Source organism: Leucoraja erinacea, chromosome 10 (genome assembly GCF_028641065.1).
Source record: "Leucoraja erinacea ecotype New England chromosome 10, Leri_hhj_1, whole genome shotgun sequence".
Classification (NCBI taxonomy): domain Eukaryota; kingdom Metazoa; phylum Chordata; class Chondrichthyes; order Rajiformes; family Rajidae; genus Leucoraja; species Leucoraja erinaceus.
This window is the reverse complement of record NC_073386.1, coordinates 27,095,285-27,119,203: the sequence shown is the minus strand read 5'-3', so window position 1 is coordinate 27,119,203 and position 23,919 is coordinate 27,095,285. Positions and strand designations below refer to the sequence as shown.

The window sequence follows — 23,919 nt, the reverse complement described above, 5'->3', positions numbered from 1 at the left end:
CTCCCTCCCCCTCTCTCTCCCTCTCCCCCTCTCTCCCCCCCTCTCTCTCCTCACTCTCTCTCTCCCCTCTCTCTCTCCCCATCTCTCTCTCCTCTCTCCTCTTTCTCCCCCCCCCCCTCTCTCTCCCCCTCCCTCTCTCTCTCCACCTTCCTCTCACTCCCCCCTGCCCTCCGCCACCCACCCCTCCCCTAAACCCCCTTCCCCCTCCCCTAAACTCCCCTCTCCTCCACACCCTCCCCTCCACCCCTTCCCTACCCCCTTCCCTTCACCCCCTCCCCTACCCCCTTCCCTCCACCCCCCCTCCGCCTCCCTACCTCTCTCCCCCTCCCTCCCACCCCCCCCCCCTCAGCTCCCCTCTCTCTCCTCCCCTCTCTCTCCTCCCATCTCTCTCTCTCCCCTCCACCCCCCACCCCTCGCCCCTCACCCACCCTCCCTCTCCTCCTCCACTCCACCCCCCTCCCTCCTCTCCCTCTGTCTCGTGCCCTTCTGTCTCTGCCTCTCTCTCTATATCTCTCCCCACTCTCACTCTCTAACCCCCCTCCCCCCGCCCTCCCTCCCTAGATGCGCCTGTGAGTTGGGGGCTATGCGTCAGTGGATTGGGTTATGGGGTAAAAGGAGCAAATTAATAATATTAATATAATATCAAGGGGGGTAATTAGCGTGAGAGCGGGGGGGGGGGGGGAAAGGTTGGGTGGGTGACGCCGGAAGCCCCCCCCCCCCCCCCCCCCCCCCCCCCGCAAACACGCGTTGGAGGAACAGACCCAACGGGTCTCCACTTGGTCTAGTACTAATTAATTATCTCCACTGTTGTATTACAAGAAACATTTAAGGCTGAAGTAAAAGGGAGCCACCAATCTGTAAGTATGTAACAAATCTACCATGCTAGTTTTTGGTTCTGATGTTGATGCAGAAAATAGTTTGTATGGTTTTAATATGCTTACCACACTTAGACCAAGCAAATCCCTTTTGAAGTAATCCATATTCCTTCTTTCCAGGGTATCTAGGTAATGTTGCAGATGAGTGTAGGTATAAGGGTAGCAGTATGCAAATTGGTACACCTCATTATCCCGATCAAAGCAAAAGGCAAATGACATAACGTAGTTTTTCCGATGATCTGGACAACGGTAGTAATAAACATGCTTTGATGGAAGTCTTTGCCTGGCAAATGATAATAATAGTTAGAACAAAATAATTAATTGAAATGATCAGCTGAACATTCAAATATATCTACAATTAAACAAGAATCAACATTGCAATTTTAATGTCAACTGCTTCTGTTGTGTACCTGTACATTTAAAAGGTATTGTTGCAGACAAATTTAAATATAAGGAAACAGGTATACCTCATTATTATCATAATTAAAGTAAAAAGTCAATTCCATAAGACCGCCAGGGGCGCCGGGAAGATGGCAACCCTGTCGGCAGTCTGTTTGTTTTTTCATCTTTTTGTTATTTTTAGCATTTGTTAAAAGTTTGTTTTAATGTACTTCGGTTTGTATTATAGCTAGTCAGGAGCTCCAATGCCACAGAAGGTTCGATCACCTGGCGCGGAGGAGCTGACAACCCCCCGATGCAGGAGCTCAACGCCTCGACGCGGAGGGCCCGAACGTCGCCAGCTGCGGGAGTTAAGACCGTCCCGTCAATGGAGGGCTCGAGGCCCCCGACCGAGGAACAACAAAGATAAGGACTTAGACTTTATTTCACATGTTAAAATGTGTTTTTGAGTCTGATGCTATTAATTGTATGACTGACCCGGCCAGTGAAATTCCTCGTATGTTGCAAAACATACTTGGCGAATAAAATAAATTCTGATAATACATTCCAATGATCTGGCTAACGACAATGGTCTTTATGGTACATGAACACAGAAAACATTTCATATCGTCTGGCATTGCAGAGGTGTTATAAAAGGAGGGATATTGAAGAAAAAAGAAAATATAAAACAAAGAAAAATATTTACCAAGAAATTAAAGAGGGACAGCAAATAAAAATATTTGGGAGATGAAAAAGTTGAAGAACAGAATTCCAAAGTTGGAGTTGGGTGGCTATTGGCACCATTGTAAACATTAACGAAAGAGAGTGGCATCAAAAGGAGAAGATAATTCAGTATGCTGTAGCTTGAAGGCCCTAACAGAAATAAAGAGGTCGAGTCCATGAAGATATTGTAGTGGCAGATTTTTTTATAGCATTCGAGAAACTAATTCTCTAGCCACTAAATGGATAAGAATGGATAAGGCGAATATCTTCGATACGTATGCAAGCTTCCTCTGAGACCTTCAGAGCTTCTTCACTCATATAGCTTCAACACACAGCCTTTTGATGAATAAATGCTTTATTGTTGATGGAAAACAGTCAGTTACATCCAAGTTTCTTCCGACTTGTTACTGCAATCTTCACTGAATTCCAGCTTGCAACTTTTAAACATTAGAAAACTTCTCGTGTTTCCATTACATTGGCATGGTCGAAGGGTTAACCTTCTCCATCGTCTCTCCAAACTAGTCTAAAAACGAAACTTCTGCGCAAGCATCCCAGCTACAAAACACGCCCAAAAACATGTCACAAATCCCACGTACCATACAATGGGCAGTCTAAAATTTAAAGGCACATGCCATCATCAGTGACATGCAAAACAGGCCAAATTGCCACTACATACCGGCCCCTAATTGTTCCAAGTGTCTAACGAGGCAATTACTAATAAACATTATAAAAGTGGCCATAAAGGCTTAGCATATACCAAAAACAAAAGGTCAGGGAATTAAACCCCGGTCTACCGCGTAACAGGCGGCGATACTAACTACTATACTAACAAGGAGAAAATAGCATGCACTATATATCCACAATCAGAATTCTTTATCGACTCTTCCATCTTCACCTTCGCCTGCTATAAGCAAGCACAACTTGGTTATTGATCTTATTAAAACACTTTTTTGTTTTAAGTGGTACCATACACACCAAACCCTGATCGTCAGGCCAGATTTCTAGTATTCTCCCCATCAACAAGAACCTTGTGATGTTGTGGAGTCAGCCACCATGGTACACAATGTCTCCTGGAACAACATTCCTTTTAATCCTTAACCATCGTTGTCGTTCTTGGATCAAAGGCAAATAATCTTGTATCCATCTCCTCCAAAAAAGAATTGCCATATATTGGACTAGTTTCCATCTACGTCTCATATACAAATCCTCTTTTACAAAAATCCCAGGTGGTAGTGTTGGATTGGTTTTCAGTAGAAGAATATGATTTGGTGTAAGTACTTCCAGGTCATTCGGGTCATCAGCACTCTTAGTAATAGGTCGATCATTTAAAATTGCCTCAATTTCACAGAACAGAGTTTGCAACCCTTCATCATCCAAAATTTTTGTTGTCTCAGAACAGAGCGCAGCACATTTCGTACCATGCGATTTAACCGTTCCCACATACGGCCATGATGAGAACCCATTGGAGGATTAAAGCTCCATTTTATAGCTTGTTGAGGCATTGTATTCTGCATCATATCCTGATTTAAGCCTTTGAGTGCTTCTTTTAGTTCCCTTTCCGCTTCAACGAAATTTGAACCATTATCCGATCTTAACGAAAATACTTTAGCTCGTCGACAGATAAATCTCTTGAATGCATGAATACAGGAGTCTGTGTCAAGCGTAGATGCAACTTCAAGATGCCATACAAGTGAAGATCACACCATACCTTTTCACAAAGCTTCGTCCTCTCTTAACCTCCATAGGACCAAAATAATCCACCCCCTCATCTGTGAACGGAGATTTATCCGGAGTAATCCTCTCCAAAGGCAAGTCTGCCATTTTCTGTATACCAAGTTGCCCACGCTGTCGCCTGCACATAATACAATTTTTTATTATCTTTCTTGCTCCAGAATTAGCCTTGATAACCCAATATCTTTTACGAAGTTGGGATAACATATAATTTCTTCCTCCATGTCCAACTTGTTCATGAATATGTCGTAATATTAATGTCATTATGTAAAAGTCCTTTGAGAGAATGATAGGACGTTTAGTTTCTTCGGGCATTGCCAATTTGTTTAGGCGACCACCCATCTGCAGAAGACCTTCCTCCCAGATTGGGTCAAGCTTGTACAATTGACTGTTTCTTTTTACCCCCTGTACTCCAGTTTCCAATGTTAATATTTATTCTTTGTATTTCTGCCTTTAACAGAAAGAGATGATTGCATTTTCCGCCTTGAGGAGATCATCAAGACATAAACCCTGTATGCCATATGAAGCTTCAAAAACTTGCATCTGGCTTTCAATCTCTCCTTTCCGTTTATCAGGATTCTCTTCCATGATACTCTCTGGAATTTGTCTCCTTTTCTGAGCCGCCAGCAATAATCTTGTTTTTATTTTAAGAAACCAGGCTACCGAAGTTATCAATTTATTCCACCATGAAAAGTGGGTAATTAAATTGTTCACGGAGTCTTTAGCAATCGCAATAACTGAAATGTTTTGTTTAATTTCTGGATCATTTACAAAAATTTCAAATCCGAGTTCAAGCTTTGGCCATTCTCTGCTTGGTTCACAAAGAAACTTTGGCCCATTGATCCATCTCCTGTTGTTTAGAAAGCAATTTGCTGTTCGTCCTCTAGAGGCTTCGTCCGCAAGATTTTCTTTTGTGCTAACATATCTCCATTGAGAAACATTAGTAGCTCCCAATACAAAAGAGACTCTATTTGCTACAAATGTCATAAAGCGTTTGTTTTCATTATTTAAGTATTTCAGAACCATAGTGCTATCGGTCCAGAAGATAGATTCTTCCAGTTGAAATTGTAGTTCCTTTTGCAGAATTATGTCAATTTTAACAGCTAAGACTGCTGCAGTAAGTTCCATTTTGGGAATCGTCATTTGTTCCAATGGTGCCACTCTGGCTTTTCCCATTAAGAATTCAACATGCACTGTTTTGTTAACATTTTGCAGTCTTAAATATGAAACAGTACTGTAACCACTCTCACTGGCATCCGACAAATGACGCAATTGTGCACTTCTGATCTTACCAAAGTTTTTAGGCTTTATGCACTGATCCACCTTAAACTTTGAAATTTCATGGAGGTCTGTTAACCATTCTGTCCACGGTGCGAGGATGTTTGCGTTATACTCTCATCCCATCCAAGTTTTTCCTTACAAAGATTTTGTAAAATTAACGTGGCTGGCAGTGTAAATGGTGCAAGAAATCCCAAAGGGTCATATACAAAGAGCCAATCACCGATAAGATACCTCCTCTAGTACATGGTCGCTCCTGAATCAACAATTTAAACTTAAACACATCCGTTTCAACGCACCAGTACAGTCCCAGTGCCCTTTCCATTGGCATATTGGCTTTATCTAAATCCAACTCCTAGGTTTCTTCAGCTCTGGCATCTGGTGGAATGCTTTCCAATAAAACACGATTGTTGCTGATCCACTTGGAAAGTACAAATCCTCCCTTATTGCAGAGAGGGGTCAGTCTTGGCCAATTCACGTCTCATACCCTCAAAGTTACCTTTCTTTAAGTTCTGAACCCTTGTTTCTGAATTAATTATGTCACTCTCCATCCTAAAGAAGAACTCAACCATATTATGGTCACTCTTGCCCAAGGGGCCACACACAACAAGACTGCTAACTAACCCTTCCTCATTACTCAATACCCAGTCTAGAATAGCCTGCTCTCTCGTTGGTTCCTCTACATGTTGTTTTAGAAAACTATCCCGCATACATTCCAAGAAATCCTCTTCCTCAGCACCCCTGCCAATTTGATTCACCCAATCTGTATGTAGATTGAAGTCACCCATTATAACTGTTCTACCTTTGTTGCATGCATTTCTAATTTCCTGTTTCATGCCATCCCCAACTCCACTACTACAGTTAGGTGGCCTGCACACAACTCCCATTAGCTTTTTCTGCCCCTTAGTGTTTCGCAGCTCTACCTATATTGATTCCACATCCTCCAAGCTAATGTCCTTCCTTTCTATGCGTTAATCTCCTCTCTAACCAGCAACGCTACCCCACCTCCTTTTCCTTTCTGTCTATTCCTCCTGAATATTGAATATCCCTGGGTGTTCAGCTCCCAGCCTTGGTCACCCTGGAGCCATGTTTCCGTGATCCCAACTATATCATAGTAATTAATAGCTATCTGCACATTCAACTCATTCACCTTATTACAAATGCTCCTTGCATTGAGACACAAAGCCTTCAGGCTTGTTTTTACAACACTCTTACCCCTTATACAATTATGTTGAAAAGTGGCCCTTTTTGATTTTTGCCCTTGATTTGTCTGCCTGCCACTTTTACTTTTCACCTTGCTACCTATTGCTTCTACCCTCATTTTACACCCCTCTGTCTCTCTGCTCACACATTTAAGAAACCCACCACCTCTTATTCTCTCTTTATTATCTCTTTCTTCTTTCCCCCCTACATGTTGGGTCTGAGTGCTTCTCTTCTCTGCCTCCTGCCTCACACACTGTCTACTTGCTTTCTCTATTTGAGTCCCTCCCCCCAACCGTTCTAATTTAAAGCCTCCCCAGTAGCCTTTGCAAATCTCCCCGCCAGGATATTGGTCCCCCTCGGGTTCAAGTGCAACCCGTCCTTTTTGTACAGGTCACACCTTCCCCAAAAGAGGTGCCAATGATCCAGAAACTTGAGACACCTCATGCTTAAGAGATCTTGTCACACACATTTGGAAGATCATCACAAATGCCAGGAGATACACTACTGTGGAAGTGACTCTGCCTCCAGTGCCACAAACTCCCCCTCCCCCTCATGCTCCCACCTCCCCTGTAGTTGAGTCACGGAATCCTGGGGTTACGCAGAGCATGGGTGAGGCTGGGGAGGGTCAAAAGAAGGAGAGCAAGGTGGCAAAGAAGGTGTAGCACCTGAGGAAGGAGGGCCTTGTTTGTACCTGGAGAACAAAGGTGGGGAAGGAGGGCCTTGTTTGTACCTGGAGAACAAAACCCCCAGGGACAAGAATGATCCATCCATCCCGTGACCTCCCATTAGGGAGTCCGCAAGCCCCATATTCCAATTGAGGGAGGAGGGTGAGCCACAGAAGTAGGTTGCTAAGGCGATCCCAGAGTCTGTGAGTTCGTGCCCATCGAAAAAGAGGAGGAATCTCTCTAGAGAGGAGCGGAAGGTGGACGAACGGGATTCCTCCAGGGGGAGGGGAGTATTGTGGTGGAGGAAGACTCCTGTCCTCTGGTTCGGGCCCCGGTCCCATATTCTGGAGGGGATTCTGGGGAGGGTGGTGATGGGTCCCACCCGGGTGATATAGAGCAGGGGGAGATTCCTGTTGGGGAGGGAGTCCTGCATCAGGTACCTGAGGAAGCCCAGGAGCAACCCACCCAGGATGAGGTGTAGAGCACGCCTCTGTAGGTAGAGACTATAAATGGGGAGGAGGTTGGGGAAACCAGCCCTTCTCTCCTTCGATACCTGGCTCCAGAGGGACTCCCTAATTCTGGTGCACCAGAGTTCACTCTGGACCCAACTGGGGGAGGGATAGTCGCCCCCACTGTCGATGGTCTTGACTACCCGGGTACATCTGGGGAAGGCCCCTCTGCCACTGGCCCCAGGGATGGGACTGAGGTGGAGGAGAGTCCAGCGGGTGGGGTAGAGGCAATCGCCACATAGGGTGAGGCGGAAGTATCGAGCACCAAGGGTGTGTCCGGAGATGGTGTCTTCATCTGCAGCGAGCAGGTGGAAGGGGACTCCTCAGACAATGAGTCATGGATGTCTCGCTCCCCCCGATGCCACGCCACTCATTCCAGTGGAGGAAATCCACGAGTTCATCCAGGCCACTAAAGGAGCCCAACATCAGCCCAGAGTGGCCTCCCTCCAGTGGCCAAACCTACACGGGCTCACCAGCTCACTGAACCTCATCCTCAGAGGATGGGGGAGAGGCAAAGGGGTGAAGGGGATGAAGGGAAACGACCAGCGTCAGCTCAAGTCCTTCTCTGATGACTTGGAGAAGGATGCCAAGACCAAGAACAGCGTCGTTCCTGTTGAGGGTAGAGGGACCAGTAGAGCGCCCCTTGTAGCCAGGGTCCGGAGGGCAAGGAGCACCGCCACTCCACTTAGGGTCTGCAAGGAGAGGAGTGGCTCCGCTGTCAGTGACCGAAGGGCTGGTGACGGGATCTAGGGAGTAGGTAGGGCTGAAGGTGTCCTGGTTGGGTTGCTCCTAGGCCTGGCCAAGCTGGCTATTCGCGTGTCACGGTGCAAGGTGGAAGAGGGCTTTGCCAGAGCCAGATGCTTGCCACTTTACCGGGGTTGTTTAGTAGTTATTAAAATATTTGTAACATAGTTGTTTGATGATTTTGTAACATGGTGGTGGGTATGTCACCATGGTTTTAGGTTTTTGGGGTTTTTGTATCGTGTTGAAATTAAATACATTATTTTTTGATACCAAATAAAAAGCTGGTTACAAAACTCTCTGCGCATCCCTCTGCAATTGGATCCTCAACTTCCTCATCCACAGACCACAGTCTGTTTGAATTGGCAGAAACACTTCATCCTCAGTGATAATCAGTACGGGAGCACCTCAAGGCTGCAAGCTCAGCCCCCTGTTCTACTCACTCAATACTGATGACCGTGTAGCCAGACATAGTGCGAACTCCATTTTCAAGTTCGCTGACGACACCACTGTTGTAATGGACGAATTACAGATGGCGATGAGTCAGAGTATTGAAGTGAGATCCATCGACTGACCACATGGTGCTGGCACAACAACCTAGCTCTCAATATCAGCAAAATCAAAGAACTGATTGTGGACTTTGGAAGGGGACGGTTGAGGACCCACAATCCAGTTTACATCAATGGGACGATGGTGGAGAGATTAAAAAAACTTCAAATTCCTGCACGTGTATATTTCCGACGATCTTTCCTGGACCCAACACACTGATACAATCATAAAGAAAGCATATCAGCGCCTCTACTTCCGGAGAAGATTACGGAGATTCAGTATGTCAAAGAGGATTCTCTTGAACTTCTACAGGTGCATAGTAGAGAGCGTACTGACTGGTTGCATCGTGGCCTGGTTCGCAATTTGAACGTCCAGGGGCGGAAAAGACTGCAAAAAGATGTAAACATTGCCCAGGCCATCACTGGGTCTGACCTCCCCACCCTTAAAGGGATCTATCGTTGTCGCTGCCTCAAAAAAGACATCCAATATCATCAAAGACCCACACCATCCTGACCACACACTCATCTCACCACTGCCATCGGGAAGAAGGTACAGGAGCCTGAGAACTGTAACGTCCAGGTTCAGGAGCAGCCTCTTCCCTACAGCCATCAGGCTATTAAACACTACAACCTCATATGCTATGAACTACAATAGACTATTATTATTATTATTATTATTATTATTGCAGTTATTGTTCTTTTTATTCTGATTTTTGTTATATTATTTATTATGATTACATACTTTGTTGTGCTGCAGCAAGTAAGAATTTCCTTGTTCTATCTGGGACATATGGCAATAAAACACTCTTGACTTGACTCTTGACAAATATCTCGAGTGTGATACTAGTTAAAATAGCGGGGAATAGGTTAGTATTACCTTTTCAGTGATATAGTTGTTTTAATAGAACTGTACTTAAAATAAACATTATAAATCTTTTTTCGAGCCCATAAATTCTCAATTATGGATCATTGGTTAAAAACTGGGTGTATAAAACGCACAAAAGAGAACAATAAGGAAGATAGTAGAATGAGAAACTGTCGATATATCTGGACCATATGAATGTAATGAAATTGAGAAGGATGTGCCACCTGACATCTTTAAAGGACTATCTAAGAAGATGGCAAAGAAACGTCATAAGTACGATGTAAATTACTTGAAATATGGATTTTCATGGAAGGGAGATGAAGATGAACCGGCACCATTGAAGCGCCATTTAGAATCAAAACATATCAAATACAAAGACAAACCTGTGGAATTTTTCAAGAATAAACTTAAAGATTTAGAAAACACTCAGAAAATAATGTGGGGCCTGACAGGAAGTGAGAATAAAAAAGCCTTATTAGCTTCATATATGACGTTACACTTAATAGCGAAAAATGGCACACCGGAGACAATTGGCGAAACTTTGGTCAAGCCTGCAGCAAAGATAATGGCAGAAGTACTGATCGGAGATAAAACAAAAATGTCTTATCATCGTATTTGTCTCTCAAATAATACTGTTCATCGAAGAATCACTGAAATGGCTGAAAATATAAAGCAAATATTATTGTCTGACATCCGACAGAATCGTTATTATGCATTACTACGGACTAATCCACTGACATTACGAATTTTGCAAATCTTTTGGTGTTCGGTGAAGGTGAAAAAGACAAAAAACTTCATGACGACCTTTTATTTGCCAACCTTTGCCAAAACATACAACTGGAGAAGAAATCTTTAACATTATGGATGAATTTATGCAACAAAACAAACTTGATTGGAACCGTTGTGTTGGAATAAGCACAGACGGAGCGAAGGCCATGGTCGGATCTAAAAAAGGGCTTGTTTCAAGGATTTGAACAAGATGCAAAATCAACACATTGTTGCATACACAGAGAGGCATTGGTTACACATAAGATGTCTGCAGACCTAAACAAAAGTTCTAGATGAAGCAGTGAAAATCATAAATTATATTAAAGGACGTCCATTAAATGCCTGACTTTTCTCACAACTGTGCGAAGAAATGGGTAGTAATCATACCCAACTTCTTTTCCATACTGAGGTTCGTTGTCTTTCTCGTGGAAAAGTGTTGACTGGTTTATTGGAACTCCAGAATGAACTACGGGTTTTTCAAAATGAAAGCTTTGAATTGAAAGAATGTTTACAAGACTGGAGATGGCTCTGTCAATTAGCATATCTGGCAGACATATTTTCTGTTTTAAATAATCTTAATTTGTCCTCACAAGGCAAGGGAATTTCTATATTTCACATTCAAGATAAGGTGAGCACCACAGTGGCTAAATTGAAGTTGTGGCAAAAGCGAGCTGATAATGGAGAAAGGTTCAAAGGTTCATTTATTGTCACATACACCATTTTGGTGTAGTGAAATTCAAGTTGCCATTGCAGCACACTAATAAGAATACAACACAACATTAAAGAAGAATTTAATATAAAACATAAAAACATCCCCCCACAATGGTTGACACTGTGAGGGAAGGCACAAAGTCCAGTCCCCATTCCCTTGTCCACCCATAGTCGGGCCTATTGAGGCCTCCGCAGTCGCCGCTATGGGGCCTGATGTTTCAGGCCCTTCTTGCCGGATGATGGTGCTCCGGCGTCGGGGGTACCCTCTCAACGGCTTGGAATGCCTGGAATGGCCGCTTCCTTACTGGAGACTATGGCTTCCGAAGCCGACAGGCCACGCTGGACGGAGCTCCACCACTGGCGATCTAAGTGAAAGATCCCAGGCTCCCGATGTTAAAGTGGACTCTTTTCCATCTCTTCATGAATTACAGACAAGTTTGAGCAAACAAATTGAAGACTGTGTGATGATATTATAATACAGCATTTACAGGGTTACAGATGAATCTAGAAAAGTATTTCCCTGAATTGGACATAAATATTGAGTGGATAAGATGCCCATTCAACATTAATCAATCAGTGCCAAAGATCTGTGACAAACAGAAGAACTTTTGGAACTAGCTTCTGATGGATTCTTAAAAAACAAATATAAACAAATATCTTCATTTTGGTTACAAACACAAAATGAATTTCCAGAATAGTCAGATAAAGCCCTAAAGTTTATTTTTCTATTTCCAACCTCATACCTGTGTGAAGTTGGATTTTCAGCTCTTGTGGACATTAAGACGAAGAAGAGGAACTGCATATTAGATGTCGAACCACAACCAAGGTTGAAATTAACAACTACAGAGCCAAATTTTGCCTAAATATTTCCCCAACATAAGCAATATCATCCTTCACCTTGATGATAAATTATTTTAATTAAAAATGTATTTAATGGATACTTTATTAATTTTATTCTAGTAATTATACATCTATATTACTAAAAGTCTGTTCTTGACCGGTTTTGGCCATCTGTGCTGCGATTTCCGAGAGAATGCCGCCACCTACGGCCGTCATTTTTGGCCACCTCACTCAGAGTCCCCCTCCGCCACATGTGTGCCGAGGGTTTTTCCAGTCGATGAAAAATGACAGCGATATTAATGATTTTACAAAATTCCCCATTCTCTCTGCTGGCGGCAGGGATGGATAGACTATTAAACCAGGAAGTGGTGTGCCTCAATTAGTCTGCAAGCTGGAGGAAGGCAGAGGGTCATGTTTCTCTGAGCTGTGAATAACACTGAAAACGTGTCCACACAACTGTGAGTAAGTACCCTTAATGTGGTTTGAAAATGAAAATATGGTTAAAGTAAAAAAGCACTGCCTGCAAATGGTTATTTGGGTTGAAATAAAACGGCACTCTCTCTCCCCCCCCCTCTCCCCCCTCCCCCCCCCCCCCCCTCCCCCTCCCCCCCCCCCCCCCCCTCCCTCCCCCCCCCCCTCTTCCCCCTCTCCTCCCCCCCCCTCCTCCCCCCCTCCCCCCCCCCTTCCCCCCCTCCCCCCCCTCCCCCCCCCCTCTCCTCTCCCCCTCTCCTCTCCTCTCCACTCCCCCCCTCTCTCTCCCCTCTTTTTCTTCCCCTCCTCCCCTCCATCCCCTCCTCCACCATCCCTCCCCTAAACCCCCCCTCCCCTCCACACCCCTACCCCTTCCCTCCCCTCACCTCACCCCCCCTCTCAGCACGCCCCCTCAATCCCCCTCTCCTCTCTCCCCCCCCCCCTCTCCTCTCCCCTCCCCCCCCTCTCCTCTCCCCCCTCTCTCTCCCCCCCTCTCCTTTCCCCACTCTCCTCTTCCCCCCTCCCCCTCTCCCCCCTCTCTCCCCCTCTCACTCTCCCTCTCTCTATAGCCCCCTCCATCTGTCTCCCCCCGCACTCTCCCCGTCTCTCTCCCCGTCTCTCTCTCTCCCCTCTTTTTCTCCCACTCCTTCCCTCCATCCCCTCCCCCACCGTCCCTCCCCTAAACCCCCCTCCCCTCCACACACCCCTACCCCCTTCCCTCCACCCTCGCTGTTCCCCACCTCTCCCCCTCTCCTCCCCCCCCCCCTCCCCATTTCCCTCCCTCTCTCCCCCCCTCTCTCCCCCTCACTCTCACTCCACCCTCTTTCTCTCCTCCATCCCCACCTTTCCCCTCTCACCCACCCTCCCTCTTCTCCTCCTCGCCACCCCCCCCTCTCCCTCTTGCCCCTCTCTCTGTGTCTCTGCCCCTTCTCTCTCTGCCCCCTCACTCTCTAACCCCCCCCCCCCCCCTCCCGCCCCTCTCTAGATGTGACTGCAAGTTGGGGGCTATGCGTCAGTAGATAGGGTGTTTATGGGGTCAAATGAGCAAATTAATAATATTAATATAATATCAAGGGGGGTAATTAGCGTGAGTGCGGATAGGGGGGATAGTTAGTGTGTGTGACGCTGCATGCCGCCTCCCCCCCCCCACAACCGCACGTTGGGGGAACAGACCCAACGTGTCTGCACTTGGTCTAGTTATAATTATAGAAAACTTTGAAATATGATTGTTTTTAACAAGAGGTACAAGATGCTTACGAAAATTTACGAAGGGGCACACGGGTAAAAAACTTTGGGAATCACTGGCATAAGCCATTGAAATGTGGGAAAATGGAGAAGGGGGTGGAATACATGACTTTATTGTCAGTGGCCATATTATTAGCGCCTGCATAAATGACAGTGAAAAATTCCTGTAAGCACTCTAACACACAGAAATAATCTGCACAGGTTGTGCAATGAACAGCTAGATACATTCAGAAAGCAATGCATCTAAGCCCAAGAGAGGACTCCTTAATTCACACATGGTTGGCAAATTGGTCTAAGGTTTGCTCCTTATTTTGCTAATTGACCTAAAATATGCACAATATATATTTAATGTGTAGTTTATCCATAAAAAAAGGATCAAATGCAGCTGATTAATTTATTAATGTTGCAGAACACATATTCAAACAGTCCATCAGGTCAGTTGAATAATCAGCCACTATAAGTTTACAAAGTGCAACATTACTGCCATTTTAAATTCACAGAAGTGCCTTCCCTTATAAACCCTAATTACTGTATGCGCAGGTGTTCCAGCAACTCATTTGGCCTGTGAGTAATGGCGGGTCAGAGAAGAAGCATCAGGCTTCCAACTTTTAATCCACTTCCATTATCTCTGATCAAGGTTGAACCACAGGGGAGCATGGTTTCTGGCAGATCTATGACAAGTCAGGAAGCAGCCTATCTATAAAACATATTAATCAACTTCTCTTCCAGGCACATTTACAAATCCAGCCTCTGTCTGTACTCTCTGGTGCCTGAAAAATAGATTCTCTGTCTCTTGGTTCAGTCAAATGCCTTTCAGAAAAAGACATCAGCATAGTAATTACTGGCATTACTAATGCAATTCTAATTTGTTGATAGGGAGCTATATCAGAAAAGCCAGGAATTCTGGGAAAGACTGCCGTTCACTTCCAGTATCTGTACCTGTATCTGATGTGATAGCAGGAAAACATTAGAAATGAGATGAATATTCATTCATCAGCTGATGTGAAGGAACTGCTTAAGTTCCCCCCTATTGTTCAAAGGTACAGCCAATTAATCTTCAGGAATGACCAAAAAATCTGTTACGTTGAAGAACAACCTTTGATATCAATAGGCAATAGACAAGAGACAATAGACAATAGGTGCAGGAGTAAGCCATTCGGCCTATCGAGCCAACACCGCCATTCAATGTGATCATGGCTGATCATTCCCAATCAGTACCCCATTCCTGCCTTCTCCCCATATCCCCTGACTCTGCTATTTTTAAGAGCCCTATCTAGCTCTCTCTTGAAAGCATCCAGAGAACCTGCCTCAACCACCCTCTGAGGCAGAGAATTCCACAGACTCACCACTTTCTGTGAGAAAAAGTGTTTCCCCGTTCTAAATGGCTTACTCCTTATTCTTAAACTGTGGCCCCTGGTTCTGGACTCCCCTAACATCGGGAACATGTTTCCTGCCTCTAGCGTGTCCAAACCCTCAACAATCTTATATGTTTCAATGAGAAGCCCTCTCATCCTTCTAAACTCCAGAGTGTACAAGCCCAGCTACCCCATTCTCTCAGCATATGATAGTCCCGCCATCCCGAAAATTAACCTTGTAAACCTATGTGACTTAATATCAGTTTGAAAATCAATCTGATTTTTTAGTAATAAAGATCTTCATCATAACATGATGATCTTAGATAAAGATAAAGAAAATATACACATCTGTTAAATTTGTGAATTACTCATACATTTTAAGTATGAATTTATATTAAATGGAAAATAGCAAATATTACATTCTCTAATGATTTAAAAATAGCCAATGGTAATCTGTATAAATATTCAAAAAACAGATACTGTTACACAAATTGCTTGACGTGATAATGGCACTCCATAAAATTTGTTGCAATTTAATTTCTATACCATTTCTTGAAAATGGTCTTCAATTTACAAACAGCATCTCTTATAAAATAATATTGAGTTAGTAAGTGGATAAAATTAGTGAAGCAAACTGAATTAACTTATCATATTACTTCACTTTAGGTTCTTTAGTAATTATCTTAATAGTTTTTCAAAGGGTGGCTTAAAGTGTAATGAAATTATAGCAAACATAACCGTTTTGTGCTCAAATAATTTGCAATTTTTAATATTGATTTTTCAGTGACAAAAGTAGTTTCTGTTTTCAAATGATAACTCAATACTCCATACAGCTGTACAAATTTGATGTAATTATTTATTAACATTATTTTCACCATATTTTGAAATATCAGCTATATCTGTGCTCTTAATGCCTCACCAGATTTCGTTGGCACAAGCTTTTCCAATATTTCCCACTGCTATAAACAAATATTAAAGCTCTCTATACTTCCTAAGTTCATCTTTGTGCAATTATATGAAGGACTGTAATAGCTTGATTGTAACTTATGACATTTTATATTAACTTGCCAGTAACTCAACTGATGCCCCAAGCACCGAAATGGCATAATGCTCATACTGACACCTTCAGCTCAGTGGCAATCATGCCCCAAGCACTGCCTGCTTGATTAACTCTGGTGATGAATATGATCCACATAATGTCAAACATTTATAATCAGCACATTTTAGTGCATGTGATACTACAGACAGCATGTGATAATTTTTTTATGTGGTTGGCTTTAAAAATAATTAGATAAGCATTAAGTCTCTCCCAATTTAAGTAATAATATATTTCACTTTTGTCTGATATTAAGTTATAGCAAATCAGTTCAAGGCAAATGTGACAATCTGAGGTGCTTTCTGGTCAAATAACATTACCTACCATCTAACCTGGCAAATGTTGAGTGTACCTGGACACTCAGTGGAATCAGTGAATCAGGAAGGAGCTGCAGATGCTGGATTACACTTAAGACACAAAACTCAGGCACCATCTCTGGATAGAAAGAATGGGAGACGTTTCGGGTTGAGACCCTTCTTCAGACTGAATCATTTGTGTTGGTTTCTTCTGTTCTTCCAAGGTTCAAAAGAATAACTGCAAACATATTTTTAGAATGTCTCTGGCATTTTAATTTAAGGACACTCCTGTAAAGGCATGTGTATCAAATGATGACTGAATTCGAAGTAATTCTGTACAAAGAGTCAACCTATCTTGTAAATCCCGATCATCAAATACCTATCAACATTAATTCCACTTTTCATCAGTTAACTGTGTTACCCAGTAGCATCCTTGTTAATTTTATTTGCAGACTTTCCAGTTTAATGACATCCTTCCTAGAGAAAGGTGGCTAGAACTATACACAGTATTCTAAATGTGGCCTTCCCAACGTCTTGTACAGCTGTGAACATGGCATCCTAACTAGCACTTAATACGCTGGCAGTTGAAGGCAAGCATGCCAAACACCCTCATCACCACCCTCTCCAACTATGTCACCATTTTCACGCAACTCCATACCTGCACTGTTAGGTCTCTCTAATCTATAACACTTCAAGCGCTCTACTGTGTAGGTACTGCCTGGCTTGTCTTACCAAAATGCAACAGCTCATATTCAACTGAATTTGCCATGCCTTGGCCCACTGACAAAGTTGATCAAAATCCCATTGTAATCACAGATAACCTTCTTCAGAGTCAAGAGTCAAGATTATTTTAATGTCATATGTTCAGAAATTGAATAATTAAATTCTTACTTGCAGTAGTACAACAGATATGTTAACATAGTATTCTGTAAACATCATTATAAACAACAAAAACAGTTCAGTATATATATAAAAACAAGCAATAATAGTGCAAAAACAAAATCACGTATGGGTGGCATGATGGGGCAGCGGTAGAGTTGCTGCCTTACAGCGCCAGAGATCCGGGTTTGGTCCCGACAATGGGTGCTGTCTGTATGGAGTTTGTATGTTCTCCCCGTGACCGTGTGGGTTTTCTCCGAGATCTTCGATTTCCTCCCACACTCCAAAGACGTACCGGTTTGTTTGCTAATAGGCTTGTTATAAATGTAAATTGTCCCTAGTGTGTGTTGGATAGTGTAAGTGTGCGGGGATCACTTGTCGGTGTTCCGAAGGGCTTGTTTCCACGCTATATCTCTAAACTAAACTAAGTCTATGAAGTTCGGAGCATATTTAGAGGTTGTAGTGTTTAATAGCCGGATGGTTGATGGGAAGAAGCTGCTCCTCAACCTGGACGTTACAGTTTTCAGGCTCCTATACATTCTTCCCAATGGCAGGAGTGTAGCGGCAGATTTTTATATTGTTTAAGAGATTACTCCCTCTAGGCACTAAGGAGACTAACTTGATTATTGGTCTAATTAAAAAACTGTTTTTAGCTTAATGTCGTACCGTGCACACCAAACCTTTAACATCAGGCATGATATCCAGTATATAGTCCAAAACATAAAAGTCCATTTGATAGCATGAAACTTCTTCCTCCATGCCCGATCAACTCATGGATGTGTTGTAACAACAATGTTGAAGTGTGAAAATCCTTCGAGGGAATAACAGGATTTTTAGCAAGAAAGTTCACCGTTATAAATTTCCGGATCATTAGCACAGATTTCAAATCCCAGCTCAATCTTTGGCCATTCTGTGTCTGGCTTAACCATATAACCATATAACCATCTAACAATTACAGCACGGAAACAGGCCATCTCGGCCCTACAAGTCCGTGCCGAACAACTTTTTTTCCCTTAGTCCCACCTGCCTGCACTCATACCATAACCCTCCATTCCCTTCTCACCCATATGCCTATCCAATTTATTTTTAAATGATACCAACGAACCTGCCTCCACCACTTCCACTGGAAGCTCATTCCACACCGCTACCACTCTCTGAGTAAAGAAGTTCCCCCTCATGTTACCCCTAAACTTCTGTCCCTTAATTCTGAAGTCATGTCCTCTTGTTTGAATCTTCCCTATTCTCAAAGGGTAAAGCTTGTCCACATCAACTCTGTCTATCCCTCTCATCATTTTAAAGACCTCTATCAAGTCCCCCCTTAACCTTCTGCGCTCCAGAGAATAAAGACCTAACTTATTCAACCTATCTCTGTAACTTAGTTGTTGAAACCCAGGCAACATTCTAGTGAATCTCCTCTGTACTCTCTATAATTTGTTGACATCCTTCCTATAATTGGGCGACCAAAATTGTACACCATACTCCAGATTTGGTCTCACCAATGCCTTGTACAATTTTAACATTACATCCCAGCTTCTATACTCAATGCTCTGATTTATAAAGGCTGCTTACAGAGAGACTTTAGTTAATTGATCCATCTCTTATCGCTTAAGAAGCGGTTCGCTGTCAGTTCTCTATAAACTCCATCCACAGGATTTTCTTTTGTGTTAACATATTTCAATTGTGAAACATTAGCAACTCCCAATGCTCTTTCCATTGGCAAATTGTCTTTGTCCAAATCCAACTCTCTGGTTTCTTTGATTCTATCATCTGGTGGAATGCTTTCACAATTGTTGCTGATCCACTTGGAAAGTATGAATCCTCCCATATTGCAAGGGGAAGTCAGATGTTTTACCATTTGAATTGCTTCCTGCTCAGGAGACATGGATTTTAAGCAATCATTCATGTAGAAATTATTCTTCAAAGAGATTATTACTTCATGAAATTTAGTATTCTCGCCAAACACGTTTCAAATTCTGGTTGCATTGCTCTGGCATACGATGATTATTCAGCAGATTAACACTTTCTTGTTTGAAAGGTAAGTCCAGACAATAGTGTCTGTCAATCTTTACTGTATAGGACATAATATCAACAAACCTTAACTCTTCTCTAGACATTTCTTCAGTACTTTCACTGATGTCATGATTGTATAGGTATGTTACAAAACTTACCTTCAGCGGCGCTGCAGATCTATCGCTGCCCGTGTGCGCGACTTTGGCGATTTGCCTTGTTTCTCCAGCCTGATGAAATCGATTACTGTCAGGCTGTTTAGCTGCTAAAGAATAATCTAGTCGCTTCGACTGATGTTTTATTTCATTAAGTTTCTTTTAAACTGCACTGTCAATGGAAAAGCAATAGGGAACAAGATGCTAATTTCTGAGTATGAAACAGGAGTAAATTAAAAATAATCTCTAATTTATCAGTAGATATTTGGCAAGGGTAGTTCTTTCTGCCTCCCGCTTATTCAAGATGCCATTTCGGGGTTTTGCTAAAGCATCATCAACGCCAACAACGGGGACGGATTTCGCTTCATGTATGGGAGCCATAGGTAAAGGCTCCTCATAATCTGTATAGTTCCGCCTTTATTTTTATAATACAAAACAGATATTTTGCTTCTAATTGGATGCCTTTAATCAACAAATTTCACGTGTAAACAAAATGTCATCTTGGATATTTCCAAATATGGTAGCTCTCTTTTCTTCCCCTTCGCCAATGCTCTGCGGGGCTTCTTTACATCCGTGATCCAAAAAAAGCATATGTGTGAACATTGCTTCAGGATGATATTGCTTGCACTGATAACAAATTACAGGACTCTTACAGTCTCTCACCATATGTCCTTTGTTCAAACATCCAAAACAGATTCCCTTCTTTTTCATGAAATCCATCTTTTCTTCATATTCTTTCACCTTGAATCTTCAACATCATCTTATGGTGTGACCAACTTCATTACAAAACCACAAAATCCTACTTGCTTGATAGCTTATACATCTCCTTTCATTCCATCTGTCGTTTCAACAGGTATTGTTGTGTTAGCAAAACTACTTCTCTTAGGTTCTGATCTTTCTTCAGTTTTGGTAATTGTAGAACCTTCATTAGTTGCAATTGGTTTATGATCTTCAATAGTCCCATGGTGTGGCTCTAACATGTACCGTCCAAGAATTGCTTGTCCAAGAATTTCACCAGGTCTGGTAGCCTGGCTACTCGCTTCTTCTTATTCAATATTCTGCCTGCTTTATCGCTCCACTTTTCTCTCAGTCTTATGGGCAGCTTACTAATGATGACTCTAGTGTTCCTTGCAAGATTCATCTCCTCCATGTGGATTTTTCATCGAGCTGCAACAGCCTCTAAGAAATATTGCATAATTACTCAATGCCTCCCCATCTTCTGGCTTGATTTCTTTCCAAGCATGGGCCTTCTCCATGTATGCATTAGCAATCCTCTGTTCATTACCAAAACATTCTTTAATAATCTTCTAGCCTCTTTATAGCCTTGGCCATCAGGCTCATTTAGACAATTTTCCACAAGTCCCTGAACATCTCCGCTTGTGTACTTCACCAGAAATCGTAAGCGCTCCTTTTCATTCGTAATTTTCGTTCCTAATATTTTTTCTAATGCCCTTACGAAAGCTTCATACCACAAAGTATCTCCATCATATGTAGGAATTTCTGCTGGTGGTAGAGTGAGAGAGGTATTTTGTCGAGCTATGATTTATTTGAATTCAGCTTGCCTATTCGCCAATGCTGATCCTGTTCGCATATTCGCCAATCCATCCTGATAACCTTGCCTTGGCTCCAACAGACGATGGACAGGCCTTCGCTCAAACTGGCTTGCTCGAGCCTGTGCACCAGGCCTCAGAAAAGCGTAATCCCCTATTGGTTTGTCCTGAGCCTCCCCATAAGTAGTTTGTTTCGATCTAGCACCCATTTGCTGAGTTGAAGTTTTACCCATCTTCCTCTGTTCCAATGGGTGTTCAAAGCCGTGAAATCTGATGGACCTTGATTGGAATTGATCCAACTGCCAACTCACTTGGAGCAGTTTTTCCTCCTTGTCCAGAGTTCATCGTCTTTGATGCTCTAGAGCTGCATCTTGAACCCTCACTTTCCAATATCTCCTTCTTTGATTTGGCCACCGCCATCTTTGTGTCTAGTTCCAGATTTTCCTTTCTTCGCCTCATCTCTTCCTTCTGTCGTGTCCTCTCTTCTTTCATCTATTCTTCTTGTCGCTCAATCTCATGTTTCTTCTTCAAGGCATCCACTTCTATTGAGCGAGTGACTAGATCCGCTTCAACTCTCAATCAAGCAGAAACCCTTGATACCAAACTGGCTATAGAACCTGATTTATGTCCTGATCTTCGTGTAAATACGTTCGAGATATTATCTCGTGGTGCAATTTCACCTTCCATTCTGGCACCGTGTAGCATCGCACTTTCAGCTTTTGAGCGCGTAAGTTGTGGTATCATTTCAGATAACCACTCATCCGCGTCATCCATGTAATCATTGAATAGCTTCAGCTGTACTTCATACCACTGGGTGTGTCTTTTGCTTTCTTGCAGATATGGCTCTGAGTCCATCAATGCATTATGTTTATCTTGAACCTCCTGGCAGAGGTTACATAGATGGCTCAGATTAGATTCTACTTTGATCGCGTTTCTTCTGTTTCTCAATTAATCTGGTAACCTGTTTCCAGAACTTGTTTCTCTCCTTCTTGGTTTCTTGGTTTCTTGGTCCTACAAAATATTCCAAATGGAATTTAAACTGGAGGTGGTGGAGGGAGGACTTAAGCCAGAAAGGGTTATCTTTTTTTCCAGGTAGGCAGCCTGGGTATTATCTGCATCTTCTCGATACTTTAGCCTGGCTCTGCCACTTTGTGGTTCCTCTGGTGTGGCTCTTCTTCTTTCGGCTCCATGGATTTAAACAGGTCTTGGCAGATTGTCAAGTCTTTAAATTGAATGAACAAGGTCTTCTTCAATTTTGCTCCAATTTATTGTAAACATCTTTCTCAGGAACAATAACAAACTGGATATCCAGACTACATCCCTCAACATCCACTAACTTAATAATGATGTTATTTCAAAAGGAATGTGTCTTATCTTGACTTCAAAACAATCCAAGGTCAGACATCTGGATTTCTCCAGGCAGTGGAAACACACTTTTTATTGGCTATCTTCCAAGCTTGTGGGTCGCATTCATTTATCTGGCTCCTCTTTACAGAAACCGTTTAAAATTAAAGCTTTATGGGCCTGTCCCACGAGCATGCGACTGCATGCGGGAATCGCGACCTAACGTGGTCGCTTGAGACGTACGGCTTCGCGGGGCTGGTCCCACTTCGATCGCCGGAGCCGTATGGAGTTGTGCGGAGCTGGTCCCGACATCGCGTGGGGCTCCAAAAAACTGACGCTGTTCAAAAATTCCGCACGGCAACGGCCTGTCGACCCGCAGCCGCATTGTGGCCGTACGCACCGCCTCGACGGGCGTACGCACTGTCTCGACGCCGTACGCAGCGTCTTGATGTCATACGCATAGCGAGAACTTCCCGCGGACTTCGCTCGAACTTCACGTCACTCACTCAACCTCCGCGTGGCCCCCACTTCTGGTTTGGTTGCGCTCGCCGCATGCAGTCGCATGCTGGTGGGATCGGCCCTGTACGGGGATCACTCGACCTCCACGCGGCCCCCGCTTCCGGTTTGGTCGCGCTTGCCGCATGCATTTGCATGCTCGTGGGACAGGCCCTTTACAGCTACAATTCAAAAGGAATGAGTCGTTCTATTCATGTTCGTTATAATGTCTTCAATCTTCAGATAAGTCGTGTCACTGTCGATAAACCTCTAGGCCATCTTTGGCCGAGATCTATTGGCTTCAGTTCTTCGGCTGGAGCCGGTCTTCTGGCTAAAACCTCTTTCGAGATCCTAGCCTAGTCTTCTGTCCCACTCTCTGGCACTGGCTTTCACCTCCTGTCAGAGGTGTCCTTCGACTTTATGTAGCAGCAGATTTTTATATCGTTCAAGAGATTACTCCCTCTAACCACTAAGGAGACTACATGGTTTAAGGAGATTGTCGTAATACGCATGTGAGCTCTCCGTGAGGCCTTTGGAGCTTCTTCACAGATAAAGCTTCATCACAGTCTTTTGATTCATAGTTTATTTATTGTTGAAGAAACACAATAAGATATACATCCAACCTTATACTCTGACTCGTTCACTTTAATCTTCGTCAAACTCCAGCATATCGCTTTAAAAGTTACAAAACTCCTCGTGTCTCAGTTACATTTCACATGGTCGAAGGATATAGCTTCCCCATGTAAATCCAAAACTAAACTAAAAACTAGCCTTCTGCGCAAGAAACTCAGCACCAAACACGCCCTTGACTACGTCATAAATCCCACCCACATAATGTGGCAGTCTAAAATTGAAAGGCAAATGCCATAATTAATGATGCGAGCGTGGCCAGGGTGGTGCGACTCTCTGATGATGCTGGCTGCCTTTTCGAGGCAGCAACTCCTGTAGATCCCTTTGATGGTGGGGAGGTCAGTACCAGTGATGGACTAGGCAGTATTCACCACTTTTTGCCATCTTCTTTGTTCCTGAGCTTTCGAGTTGTCAAACCAGGCAGTGATGCAACCAGTACACCCGTAAAAGTTAAACTGAGTATTCGTTGACATACCAAGTCTCCTCAATCTTCTAAGTAAGTTGAGGTGATGATGGGCTTATCACCAATTTTAGTGTCAACTGCAAACTTTCTATGGATGG

The 23,919-nt window shown here is 43.3% G+C and overlaps 1 protein-coding gene across 1 annotated transcript in view; it reads right to left on the bottom strand.

Moving 5' to 3' along the window:
- agbl4 (AGBL carboxypeptidase 4) overlaps positions 1 to 23,919 on the bottom strand; it is a 440,437-nt gene that overhangs the window by 312,937 nt on the left and 103,581 nt on the right. The window contains exon 5 of the mRNA XM_055642477.1: positions 942 to 1,158. Within this exon, the coding sequence (XP_055498452.1) occupies positions 942 to 1,158 (217 nt within the window). The remainder of the gene's footprint in view (positions 1 to 941; positions 1,159 to 23,919) is intronic.